Genomic DNA, 14115 nt, shown 5'->3' with positions numbered 1-14115 from the left:
CCCGTTATAAAATAAATAATTAATCAAACCATTGTTTATGGGCAGATTGATTTAGTATATCTTAAACATATTTTTATGTAATTGTTCCCATAGGTGTGGCCATCGTCTATCTTTGTAAACTCTCGGGAAGTTCCTCTAAAGGGTATTTTAGCACGGGATGTAGGTAGTAGTTGGTATGTGATTTGGATTATTTCTTTGTACTGCAAATTCCTGTTGGAGTTCAATATTGTTCGCCATTTTGGAAGTGAAAAATCTTCCCTACTTGGCTATACCGGTTTCGGTGGGATTTAACCCTTTTATCTGTATGGTTTGGTTCAGATCTGGCAAATTGGAGCACTATCATTATTTGCAACTATAATAGTCTTGGTTCCAAATTGATGTTTGTGTGTATTCAATCTTATTGTGTCTCTTACATGGTAGACCGAAGGCTATTAACATCCCTACATCCATTTGTACATGCTCTGCTCACCATTCGCAATTCCACCATCCACCACCGTACATCCCCTTGATTGCACTCCGTAGGGTTGCCTCCTGCACCGTACAACCATCCTCCCCAATCGTACGATCTTCCAACTGCACTGTACAACCATCCTCCCCAACTGTACACTCCTCCCCATTATATTGTACAACCTTCCTTTTCTAGTCGCACGGCTTCACACTCCTGCACCGTAGGACATCCAAAGGACCATACAGACATCTGGAACAGCATATGACTCCCCACCTTTTGCACCATATGGCATCTGAAGCAGCCTACCACCCTCCATACAACCACCTGCTACATTGACAGTAAGATCATAGCAAAGTAAGACAAGAACATTAGAGTGGTATCAATGTTGTAGATTATGCTAGCCTGTGGACAATGAATGAATGTTTACAACCAAAAAAGGAGATCCCATTCACTTGATAGAATGGTAGATCAGGAACCCACTCTTGTCGAACTCATGACACTACTAAGGGATCTTTCAAGGAATCAAGCTCAAATCAATGATACTCAGTGACTTATGGAAGAAACTCTTTGGCAGACAATAAGATATCTGGTGAACAAAATGGTCACAGTGCGGACTCGGTGTCTGGTAAGGAAAACCTTCATCCAACACGCTCTCGACCTTCCATGTCGACTTTCCCTCAACAGACGGGGTTGCCACAAAGAGAAAGGGAACCAACTTTCGTGCAAATACAAGAAAACTAAGAGAAGACTGGAGGAATGCAAATTCAGAAGGAGACATTTCATATAAAGATTATGCAGAATTAAGAATGTGTTATTCTAGAACTAGAAATAGAGGATATTTTAATGATGAACTCAAAAGGAAGTTGAGTAAAGTGAACCTATTGTCATTTGATGGATTGGGATTTATGAGTGCACAAGCTTGGGTAATGAAAGCAAACACTTACTTCCAACTCAATCCGATGCCAAAAGAAAAAGCAATTAAATTTGTCACTCTTCATTTAGAAGGAATAGCGCACGAATGGCGGCAACATAGTAGAATCACACTCGGACATGACCAGAGCAACATGTTTGTGGAATTTACTGAAAGATTAATAGAGAGGTTCAATAACCAAGATCCGGAACTCAAATTCAAGGAGTTGGTACAGTTGAGGCAAACAGGATCGGTGAATCTTGATACATCACTGAATAACAGAAACTTTTTGTAGTGGTCATTGATATTTCGGAATGGCATCAAGTAGTAGTATTCATGGATGGATTGATGGAACCATTAAAGGGAGGGGTTAAAGGGTTGAATCCACCCACCCTCTTGGAAGCAAAAAAATGCTCAAAGCATGGCACTTTTGTCATCTTCTGTCCAAAGCAACTTTCACTCCAAGCCTCCATTAGCACCAAAAGAAAACTGACCTCCGCCAAGGAAGCCCCCGATGGATGAAACCACCAAGTAGGATTTACGAAGGAAAAAAATTATGTTTTAGTTGCAAAGAACCGTGGGAGCCAAGACACGGATGCCTTGGAAAGGAGAAGGTACATTGCACTGAGGTTATGTCGGATGACGAGCAAGTGGACTCTTCCACCGAAGATGAACACCAACAGGAGTTCCTTGAAGACATCCATCTCAACAGTACGGAGTGAGTAGCAGCTTTGGTGAAATGTAGAGCAACCATCACCCTTGCTAGCAACCCAAGATATACAATTTTTAAGGTATGAGGAACTCCACAAGGTCAAATGGTGATTGTAATGCTGGACAGTGGAGCTACCTTGAATTTCATAAACTCATCACTCGTGAAGTGAAGGGGATTGTCCATAGAAGCTCAAACAAGGTTCCAAATCAAAGTTGTTGGAGGGTTAATGTTACCATGCACACACCTTGTTCCCCAGTTAAACATCATCAAGAGTAATCACACAATAACAAAAGACTTCTTTGTAGTAGACCTAACAAATATATAAGTCATTTTAGGCATACACTGGATGGAATCTTTGGATGAGTACACACAAAGTTTCAAGCGGATGGATTTCACTTTTGTTGTTGATTGAAAAAAGGTGGTCTTGAGAGGGATGACGAATGAAGGTCCGAGGGAAGTATCCACACGGAAAATGGAAGCTATTTTCCGACATGATGACATTGTGCGGACTGCACAATGCTTCGTGTCTACAGAGCCAATCAAAGGTCAACACACATACTATCCAGATAATCAACTTCAAACCATTTTGGATAGGTACGAGTGAGTTTTTTCTAACATTCTGTCAAGTATACCTCCCCATTGAGGTTTTGAGCATACCATCGAACTAGACACAGGAACAAAGCTAGTTATCACCACTCCATACTACTATCCAAAAAAATTCAAAGATGAGATTGAGAAGACAATTCAAGAACTACTCGAGAAGGGATGGATCCGTCCTAGCTCTAGCCCTTTTGCATCATTAGTAGTATTGGTTAAAAAAGGACAGAACGATGTGCATGTGTGCGGACTACCATGTGTTAAATAAGAAACAATAAAAAACAAATACCCTATTCCCGAGATTGATGAATATTTGGATGAATTGCATGGTGCAGTATATTTTTCTAAAATAGATCTTTGTTCCAGATGCCATCAAATCCACATGAGGGAAGAAGACGTGGAGAAGACAGCTTTTCGCTGTCACAGTGGGCATTACGAGTTCCTGGTCATGTTGTTCAGATTAATGAATGCACTAGCTACCTTCTAGTCTTGCATGAATCACATCTTCAACAAACAATTGCGTAAGTACTTTCTGATATTATTTGATGATATCCTTATTTACAACAAAACTTGGGAAGAACACTTGAGGCATCTAGATGACGTCCTAGGGATCATGAAGGCTTAGTCCTTGTTCGCCAAGCAATCCAAGTGTGAATTCGAGATGAAAAAAATATTGTACCTAGGGCACATTGTCAATAAATTTGGGGTGCAGGTTCATCAAGAGAAGATTTAAGCTATCCTTGATTGCCCCCCACCAAAATCGCTCTCTGAGTTGCAAGGGTTCTTTGGACTGTGCAGTTATTACCGGAGGTTTGTAAAAGGATTCTCTTAGCTCAGTGCACCATTAATGGATCTAACAAAGAAAGGCTCCTTCCAGTGGAATGAAAAAGCGTAACACAATTTTGATAAGTTCAAAGAAACAATGACCACTTGCCCGATTCTCACCTTACTTGACTTCACTCAACCCTTCATTCTAGAGTGTGACGCATCTGGAGTGGGCATTGGCGTGGTATTAATGCAAGATAGACACCCTATAGCATACCAGAGTCAAAAGCTTACACAAACGGAGTGTCTATACTCCATTTATGACAAGAAGATGTTGGTCATCGTGCATGCACTTACCAAGTTTCGGCAATATCTGGTGGGTGCCAAGTTCATTGTTCATACCGATCATAATAGCTTAAGATATTTTTTAGAACAACGTAATCTGAAAGAGAGGCAACAAAAATGGGTGAGCAATGTCCAAGCTTTTGATTTTGACATTGAATATGTGATGGAAAAGAACAATGTGGTTGCAAATGCCTAGTCAAGAAAACCCGTCATCTGCTTACTGTCTCAAATTTCAGCTGACTGGAAAGCACACTTATCGGTGGAATATTCCCAAAACACATTTGCATGTAAGCTAATGTACGACGACACTCAAGATGACCAATACAAGGTGGTGGATGACATCATTTGCTATAAGGATTTGATATACTTAGTGCCTGAATCCAAACTAAAGCAGAAAATCCTGAAGGAAATACATGCCTCACCCTTGGCCGGACACCCAGGTTTTCTCAAGACCTATATACAACTCAAGGAGAGGTTTTCATGGAAGGGACTTAAAGGAGATGTATTGCGATATGTATGGGAATGTGCAGTTTGTTAGCAAAACAAATCCAAACACACTTTACTTGCCTAGTTACTGCAACCCTTGCCTATACTAGAACAAAAGTGGGAAAGTATCTCTATGGACTTCATCACCAAACTCCCTAAGGTAAACGGGAAGGATTGTATCTTTGTGGTGGTTGACATACTAATGAAGTATGCACACTTCTTCGCCATTTGCTCAGATTTCTAGGCCATAGAAGTAACGAACTTATTTTTTAGAGAAGTTTTTCATCTGCATGGATTACTTCGAAATATTGTTAGTGATAGGGATGGTCAATTTCTCAGTATTTTCTGGACATAATTGTTTCGGTTGGTCGAAACAGAATTGGCACCAAGTACTAGCTACCACCCTTAGATAGAGGGACAAACAAAGATTGTGAACAAATGGCTAGAAGGTTACCTCTGGAACTACATTTTGGCACAATAACAGACATGGGTCAAATGGATGCATCTAGGTTTGTAATGACCTTGCTCAAATCTAACTTTAAAATGCTGCTTGAAGGCTCAAAGAATTTCGTCAAACACTTCACATACAAGGGTCATATGACTAATATAACATTTCAGTTTGCTTTAATGACTCTTTTCTTCAATTAGCATCAATGAGAATGTTTACAAATGACTCTAAATTGACTAAACAATGACCTAACATGATATGCAACTTATTTTGACAATATTCAATGCATATATGTGACTAAAACTACTTGCAATATGCAGCTACAGCCACTAGTAATTATGACAAACACTTTGGATGCAACCTAAGATGACATTTATGTATTTACAACCAAGTGGTATTTTAACAAACATTTGGTATGCATAATTATAACATTATTTATGCCAAAAAAGAGAACCTACAGCCAACTGACATTTTGACAAACAATTGGCATGCAAATTAATAAGTTGATCATGAATGGCAATAACATATTCAATTACAATAGTAGTTGACCAACAACTTATTTCTCCTTCTTTGCAATAAAATGTCTACTACAATGATACTATGAATTGGTCAAGACTCTTGGCTTACAATTGTTTGATAATAGTGCCAAATTTGATTTTCTCGGTATTCACTTATAGCAGCAATTAAAATGCCTATGATGACCATGCAAACTACTTAGTGAATGCAAGAAGAACCTGGTAATGATGATGCCCAATGTTGTTGATAAAAAAACAATAAAAATCCAATGTGATAGGCACCTTCCAAGTTCAAATCGAAATACTCAAGCTGCTGCCCCTATTCTTGCCTGGCAAAAGTTTAGATAATTAATTGCAGCACCAAATGCCTTCCAATTTGCCCTTAAAATGATTGTCTCAACGATAGGAATTGAATGCAACAATACCCAAAATGATTGGCCTCCTCAATCGAAAGGTATGAGGAAAAACATGAGACTCACATAGGCTGATCAACCTCCATGATAGCAGATTATGAAGGTCTGTAATGATCCTGCTCAATAACATAATCAATCTCAACAATACATCAGCTGCTGAAGTAACTTCTCCATCAAATGCAACAATACATCAGCTGTTGCAAATACAATAATACATCAACTATTGTACTCAAATAATCTCCACCGTGAAGCACAAGATTGGACTTCTGAAGTAAAGCCCACAATCATCAATAATTCAGCTGGTATCTCACAGCCTCAAAATTGCGTAACCAATGAGGGTTTTCGTCCCCAAAGATCCTCTAATGGCTGAAACCCTAGCTGGCTTCTCCACCAAATAATCACATCAAACAATCATCAATTCCTGGATGATGAGAATGAGGCCCATGATGTCTATTTATACTTTTTCCTCAAGAGGTTGGCCCAAAATCTAGAAGCTTCTAGAAATTATTTTATTTTTATTAAGTGACTTTATGATATATTATTTTATTTGAGTCACTTTATTAAATTAATTAAATATAAAGTTACTTTTTAATATTTATTTATTTGATAACTTTATAAATAATTAACTTAATACCACTTATTTATTTAATTAAAATAATTAATTAGTCATCCTCATAAAATATTCATTATTTTGGACAACTTAATTAATAAAATTAATTAAATCAAATTACCTCCAAAATGAAGACATTACAAGGTTAATACTGGTACAATACCGCTTATCACATGTCCATTGGGATGCAATCCTTCAAAGCACTATACAGGTATGAACCCCTTTCATTTATTGACATGGTATTGAGTGATAGCCATGCACCAAAGGCGAGGGAATGGCTTTAGGAAGGGCAAGATATCCTAAGATTCTTGAAGGAGAACTTACAAAGGGCACAAAATCAACAAAATATCTACGCCAATAGACACCGAATCGAAAGAAGTTTTGAAGTGGGAGACTTGGTCCACCTCAGCCTCCAGCCATATAGGCAGTCCTCATTGAAGGTAAAAGGGAAAGAAAAATTAAAGACACATTTTTTTGGTCCTTACTGTGTAGCTCCTTGCATCAGTGAAGTCGCCTATGAACTGGAACTTCCAGTAGGGAGCCGCATCCATAACGTCTTTCATGTCTTGCTTGAAGAAAGTCTTAGGACAGAACATTGCAGTAACCATAGACCTTCCACTGCTCAATGAAGGATGGAAGCTCATGTTAGAACTGGTCGAGATCATTGATGTATGGGAGAAGACTCTGCGAAACTATACCTTGCAAGAATACTTGATACGTTGGAAACACTTGCCGTTGGACGATGCGACTTGGGAAGGTGAACACTTTGAAGCATCCGACATTGCATTTGTTTGAGGACAAGCAAATTTTGGGGCGGAAGGACTGTAATGTTCCCGTTATAAAATCAATAATTAATCAAACCATTGTTTATGAGCTGATTGATTTAGTATATCTCAGACTCATTTTTATTTAATTGTTCTTGTAGGTGTGGCTGTCAGTTATCTTTGTAAACTCTAGTGAAGTTCCTTCAAAGGGTATTTTAGCATGACATGTACGTAGTAGTTGGAATGCGATTTGGATTATTTCTTTGTACTACAAATTCTTGTTAGAGTTCAATATAAGATCTTCCCTACTTGGCTATAACGGTTTCGGTGGGATTTAACCCTCACCCTATTCCATCTGTATGGTTTGGCTCGGATCTAGCAAATTGGAGCGCTATCATTATTTTTAACTATAATATAGTCTTGGTTCCAAATTGATGTTTGTGCGTATTCAATCTTATTGTCTATCTTACTTGATAGACCAAAGGCTATTAACATCCCTACATCTATTCATACATGTTCTGGTCACTGTCCGTGATTCCATTGTACACCACCCTACATCCCCTCGTTTGCACTCCGTAGGGTTTCCTTCTACATCGTACGACCATCCTCCCCAACCATACGGTCTTCCAACTGCACCGTACAACCATCCTCCTCAACCGTACAACCTTCCCTTTCCAGTTGTATGGCTTCATAGTCTTGCACCGTACAAACACCCTGAGCAGCATACAGTTCCCCACATTTGCATCGTACGACATCTGAAGCAGCCTCCCACCCTCTATATGGCCACCTACTGCATTGACAGTAAGATCGTAGGGAAGTAACACAGGAACATTACAGTAAACCCTAAAACAAGACATTACAAAGACTAAGTTAAAATGTCACTCCAACATGCAATCCAAATCCTAGTTGGGAATTGTAGCAAATTAAGGTCTTAAATAGGGGACATTACATCCTTCCATTGAAAAATTGTGTGCCTTATTCTAATATGGAGTAAATGTTCTCATTTCCTAGTAGTTTTGTGGTAGCCTCCATGTGTGTAAAATTCATATGCATAGAGTATTGCTGCTACTCTCAGCAATGCCAAAGTTATATACAAACTTGTCTAGTACTACTTTTGCAGGTTTTGTCTTTGCACGTATTTAGTATGCAATAGTGATGAAGAAATATGAGATCCAACCACTTTGAGGAAATGCTCTGCTAGCACAACTAAAATCATAAAGGATCTACATTAATCATCTTTGCAATTAATCAGAGGTAGATCCACCAAATATTATTAGAGATGCACATGTAAGAACTTCACAATGCTTTTGTACAAGACTCACTTTGCATCTGATTGAGTCTCAATTGCTGCTGGAAGAAGCCGTTGAACCAGTGAATCATAAATTTCATCCATGGAGCTGGATAAGAGGGAGAAATTAGCATGGTATTTTTCCATTCACAAGAAGCAGTTGAAAGGGAAGTCTATTCCATAATTACTTTGTCACTAACAATTTACACTATATAGACCATACCTTCCTTCCAATATGAAGGGCCCATTAGAAGGCTGCGTGAAATCCTGTCATAGCATATTATCAACATTAAGTTTTTACTTAAGAAATTTCAAAGATGGAAAATCTTACTGGATAACATAACTGATTCAAACTTTCAGGTAGAGTACACTTGCATTTCAGTTAGCCTCATACTTACTTTCCGATGATCAGATCTACCATTGCAATTGATAGATGTCAAAGCTGAGGTACAAAGACCTCTTTCTCTGATATGGCATCTGCCATGAAATGGTTCTGGAAAAACTGAAGTAGCTTCTAGTCAAATTCATAACAAGAAATTATGATTATTCGATGAGCTCTACACAAATATTAATTAATGAATATTTATTATTATTTAGATGAAGAAAAATGAGACCTGCAAAAGTTTAAAAATTCAATCTTCGTTGTTTGATACATGAGATGTCATTAATTGTACCAGTATTTCCGTCTGTCTCAGATAATATATTACCATCTCCAATTAAGGAAAACACCCAATCAAATATCCACAGCAGATTCTTTTCTGCTTGCTAAAAGAATAAAACATATAACTTCCAAATGGTCCAAAACCCTGTTTAGGCATGAAAAGTGCCTGTAACCAGAGAAAAGCAATAGCAATATAGGAAGGATACTACAAAAAGCTATTGCAAACCAAAGTGCTAGGAGCTAAGATAACATCCATCAAGGCTTAAGTCATTGACATACAGAATCCAAAAAGAATTATAGCTTCCGAATTATATTTGCAACATTTATAAGATAGTCTCCATGCATAGAAAGGCAGCCTTTTAAAGGTTTGAACTTTGAAAACTTAAGAATCCAAGGCACCGTGAAAGCCAAAATTTTCCCCTCTTGTTTTCTTTAGCATAGAATATTTGAATCTATTGATTGGGGTTCCTAGAAATATTTTGTGAATTTTCAAGGTATCTGCATTAAATGACATATTTTAAAAGATCGATGAGAATGTGTAAGGTTTTGTTTTGTTGCATCCTGATGGTGATTTGAGAGGCCAGATTTATCAGATGAAATGGACACTTAAGATGCTTGGATAAAAACAGATTGAGTGACTAAGAGTAAACTAAGAAGAGAGAAATATCATTAATATTTATTTGATTAGGCTTATCACTTTATATGCAGAAGAATCATTAGCCCTGATCAGTCTATCTAGAGACTCTGAGGGCATTTTTAGGTAGTAATTGTTCTCTTGAACTACCAGCATGGAATTTTTTAATATGAAAATCTATCATCAACAGGAGTGCACACAGCTTCAATCCCTTATTTTTATTGAAAATTGTTATTTGCTATACTTCTAATCTATCATGGATCCCTCCTAGATAGAAAAATCAATGTTTCTTGTGTGAGCATATCTGAAAAAGAATGAGCATGCTCTCCATATTTATCATGCAGCAAGTAATATCCCCAAAAACAATAAGGTGTTTACATTCCCATTCTTCTGCAAGACAGAATAGACACTATGTAAGAAAATGTGGGCCCTCTTCCAGCATAGTGATAAGCAAACTCAGCAATCTATTTCTGCTAGAAAAAAAGCACTCAAGTGCCACAAATACCGGAAAGGCGTATTACGTAAGGGTTGCAAAACAGGCGGTACACAACTTGGTTTTGGAAAATATGGCATCCTATGCCTTTAATTTACACTTGTTTTACATTTTATCAGATTGGTGTACGACTATCACAATCAAGTTATCAAGGCCTATGTTAATTGATTATGTCATTGGCATTAGGATAAAAGAAATAGATTGATAGGGAATTAATAAGCAGGAGTGACATGGATATGAATCAGAGAAGTATCAGTAGCAATAAATGCTACACAAACATGAATAGAGCAAAAAAGGGATATCAAGAAGATGCAAATCCCGAAGGCAATGGTAAAGTATGGTGGGTGACTGGAATGTTGTGATGGAATGAAAATGGTTAGATGAGGCTTGAGAGCTTAAATAGACTATGACTGTAGGATCTAGAAGGAAAAGTGAATAAGAAAATGAGATATTAATAAATGCTGATCACTAGGTGAATGTTTGTAAGAGGCTGCTCTTATTGTCAATTGTATTTGGTGGACTTCTGACTCTTTTTCTATCCTTGCAGAAGCGTAATGAGTATGACCAATCACTTAATAGAAACACACAATGTATGTAGCAATGCAACTTCAGTGGATTTTAAATAAGCACAATGTATTTAACAAAGTAGATTCATCGCATTCTATTGCTGTTTACGGGAAATATTTACAGAAATAGTGAAACCCAGATTGCATTTAGTGGAGGCCATGTAAATCGATACTCAGTGGAAATTTAGAAGATTCAGAGATGTAGTGCAGACCTAAGGAAAGTAACTGTGTTCATTGCAGCAGTAACATTTCATGTTAATGACTCGGGAAGTTTCCTGTAGATGAAGTTTGATAATTCTTGTGGGGCATAGAAAGGAAGACAGGCTAATGCAATGCCAGATTATTTTATTAAGCCAAACTGATGTATAAATTGCTGGGTATTGTATATGTGTATCTAGTTGACTTTTTATTTGCTGGCAGTGATCCTCCTCCAGTAATTCAATGTTTAGAAGGAAATTATGAGTTCTGCAATGTTACTATAGGGTTGACATTATAAGCATGTGATGTTGCTGAATAAAATTAAGCCATAGAGTTGCAAACCATTACAAAATTGAAAGCATTCTCTATGTCACAAATCAAGCACATACTAGGCAACTGAGAGCTCATAGCTGTTAAAGTTCCAGTCTGTTGCAGCTATTTGTTAGTACCCGATATGATCACAATTTTAAAACTTGTAATTCTTGTTTTTGAACCACTTTGAACCTCAGTTCAAAGTAGTTCGATGGTTCAATTGACCCGTCCTGCAGGTTCAAAACAAGTGAAGTTCAGATTCTGGGCTTGAAATGCAGATTTAGAGACAGGATTCAGATTCAATGTCTTCAAGATTGATGATTTAGAGCAAAGGCATAAGGACCATTTAATTCAGGATCAAATGACTTCACAAAGAGTTTCAAAGGTTCAAGTTTGCAAAATCCAGCTCCAAGTTCCAATTTCAGAACCAATTTTTAAAGTTCAAAAGCCCAGCGGTTTAGAGGCCAAAGTTTCAAAGTTTAAAGTCCTGTGTTGCAAACTCAAGATTGAATACAGTGCAGTGATCCAAAATTCAGATTTTATGAAATTTCAAGGATGATGCTTTAAATTGGAGATGACTTATTCTTATGAGTCCAGTTATAGCTTTTTAAAAAAAAGAGAGAAGACACTGAGATGTGTAATCGGGACTATCCTCAACAAAATTTCTGAGAATGATAGTCAAAGTTGAGTCTCTAAAGGATGACAAAACAATGCAATATTATTATGTCTTTGTTAAAAGAATTCATGAAGATGTCTAAAACTTGTGTGGGTTCCAATTGTTTAAATGAATTATCGATAGCATATGATGAAAGGAAAAAGTTACAAAGTGGCTTTGGTATTGGGTAAGCATTCTGTCCCTAAAATGGCAGTATGGAAGCACGTGGGTCCATGGTATTTCAATAAATATGATACAAAGTCTAAACCCGCAAAGCATAAATTGAAAGCTAGCCATAGCAATTCAAGCATGTAGCGTGGCATTGTAGCTTGAACCCAAAATATGAAGGCTCTGCATATATAGAGACTGAACTTTATTTTAAATAGTTGGTGACATCGAATGCTTCTTAAAATGTCATGGTGATACAAGCGATGTTATAGAGATCAAGGGTGACGTTAAAAGTTATGGTTGCCACTGACTACAACTTGCAAAACTTGCTAAGCTAAAATATGGTTTCTATGTATATCAATCTTCTACAAGTCTTCCTAAGGTTAGACATCCAACAGTAAATGTACTGCCATCTTCTTTGTGGTCTTAGAGTAGCTGAAGTCATCGACAACATCAACACCTGCAATGAGTTTGAGAATGTCTTTGCTATTCTCAAGGAAGGAATGTCAAGGGACCCAATGTGCATGGTTGTCCTAATTGTGGAGTGTTACCACAGTATAGCTGTAGAGAAGCTCGAAGTTCCTCGAAGAGTGAAAGATGTAGTTTCAAGAATGAAGAAACAGAGAGAGCTCATCGAATGAAAGGAGGCAATAGAGCTGGTTTGGAAGTCTCGTGTTTGAGTCACAAATATGGCAAGTGTTTGACCCTAATGCTCCCGCATTCACACCTCCTTCAATCTTCTATTCACAGCCACCCTCGTGATAGCAGGAAATAAAGATCGATATAAAAATAATATTACCCACAGCATCATGTTTCATGTGTTCCAAGTGGCAGTTCTCGAGCATGATCCTGGAGTTGGAAATCAGCAGATATATTTGGCAGATAAAAGCAAGGATATCTTCTACGTCCTCATAGACATGAAGACCGCTGGATAATATCAATGATAAAAATGCTTCGAAATTCTGGATGTATGACCTTCCTAATTACAAACAGCTTGTGGGATCATACACATATAGTCATGAATTATCTTTGTGGAAATTATGGAGTGAATGGAACTACACCCCGTGATGATGAGTGACTAGACTATTTTGATGTAGTCATTACTGGAAGTGCAGAGCCGCAGCCTTCAAATAGTAAGCAACAGTATTTCATCATGAAGCCACATAACAGTAGCAGAAGCTGACACTTGGGTCATAACCAGCCAAAAACTGACCTTTAATTTTGTGTGTGGAGGCATGTGATAAAAAAAGCCGATGATAATCTGATAGCAAAAAGGGGGAATTTCAAGAATCAGTTGTGATAACTGAAGATGATTTAATCTTACAAAAATAAACTTGAGGAATCATCGGAATGGTGGGAAAACATAAACTTTGATAAAGTCTATCAAGGAAAATGAATGTGGGAAAAATTGAAAGATTTCCACGGGAATGATTATAATAATAAAGATTTCCAAGAAACAGTTACTGGAAGGGGAATCAAAACTGACAGAGAAAAGATAAATAGGCAACAGCAAGTGAGTTAGGAGGTTCCAATTTTTGGCGGCTTCCTTCCAGACAGGAGACTTGGAGCTTCAGGGAAGGAAGGAGAATAGTTTCATCTTCTTGAGGGGCCGAGGGAAGCAGAGTATGGGCATAGTTCCTTTCTTTTCAGAACTGTGTCTAAGACAGGGTTAAATTTTTTGATGTCTGATGTAATATGGTGGAAAGAATTTCTATTTTCTTTGAATAATGGTTAGATTGTAATGTGTGAAAGAGGCTTTGTAACCTTTACAGTCAGGGAAGGGAGGCTGGAGGTTAAATACATTTAACTTTGGCTATAATGTGTTTTTCCTTACACTGAATTCAAACTTTGAGTCAATTTCAGTTTTCTCTGAAAAATTACAGTCCGATGTCATTGTTCCTTTATTATGTTGTCATTTCTAAATATCTTACGAGGCTCTCATTTTAATTCTCCCAAGAAGATGAAAGACACAGTTTTATCCTTGTTACATAATGCAGCATTCAGCAAATGAACTTTGCATCATTTGCTGTTCTTTATTCTCTTTTTATGTAGTAGTGTAGGTTTTCGCATCTACATTGTATTTAAGGGTAGATGTCTGATCTCCTTTCGTGCTTTTTGGTAAAAGCA

The 14115-nt window shown here is 37.5% G+C and overlaps 1 protein-coding gene across 7 annotated transcripts in view; it reads right to left on the bottom strand.

The window, feature by feature from the left end:
• Positions 1 to 14115, bottom strand: part of LOC149534828 (P-loop containing nucleoside triphosphate hydrolases superfamily protein) — a 167851-nt gene that overhangs the window by 112708 nt on the left and 41028 nt on the right. For 2 of the 7 annotated variants that reach the window (XR_016356738.1, XM_089803361.1), the window contains exons 3-5: positions 8700 to 8803; positions 8525 to 8568; positions 8336 to 8410 (exon numbers count right to left, since the gene is read on the bottom strand). Coding sequence is in view for 4 of the 7 variants with exons in the window: in XM_089803361.1 (XP_089659487.1) it covers positions 8336 to 8410; positions 8525 to 8568; positions 8700 to 8803 (223 nt within the window). In the remaining 3 variants the exon portion in view is untranslated. Of the gene's footprint in view, positions 1 to 8335; positions 8411 to 8524; positions 8569 to 8699; positions 8816 to 14115 lie in introns of all 7 variants that reach the window. The other 5 variants (XR_016356739.1, XM_089803362.1, XR_016356737.1 and 2 more) reach the window with 3 other exon arrangements.

The sequence above is a fragment of the Cupressus sempervirens genome, chromosome 10, assembly GCF_028749045.1.
Source record: "Cupressus sempervirens isolate cs-2001-9-10 chromosome 10, ASM2874904v1, whole genome shotgun sequence".
NCBI classification, from domain to species: Eukaryota; Viridiplantae; Streptophyta; class Pinopsida; order Cupressales; family Cupressaceae; genus Cupressus; species Cupressus sempervirens.
Note: the sequence above shows the minus strand (reverse complement) of the source record. Positions and strands in the feature narration are given on the sequence as shown.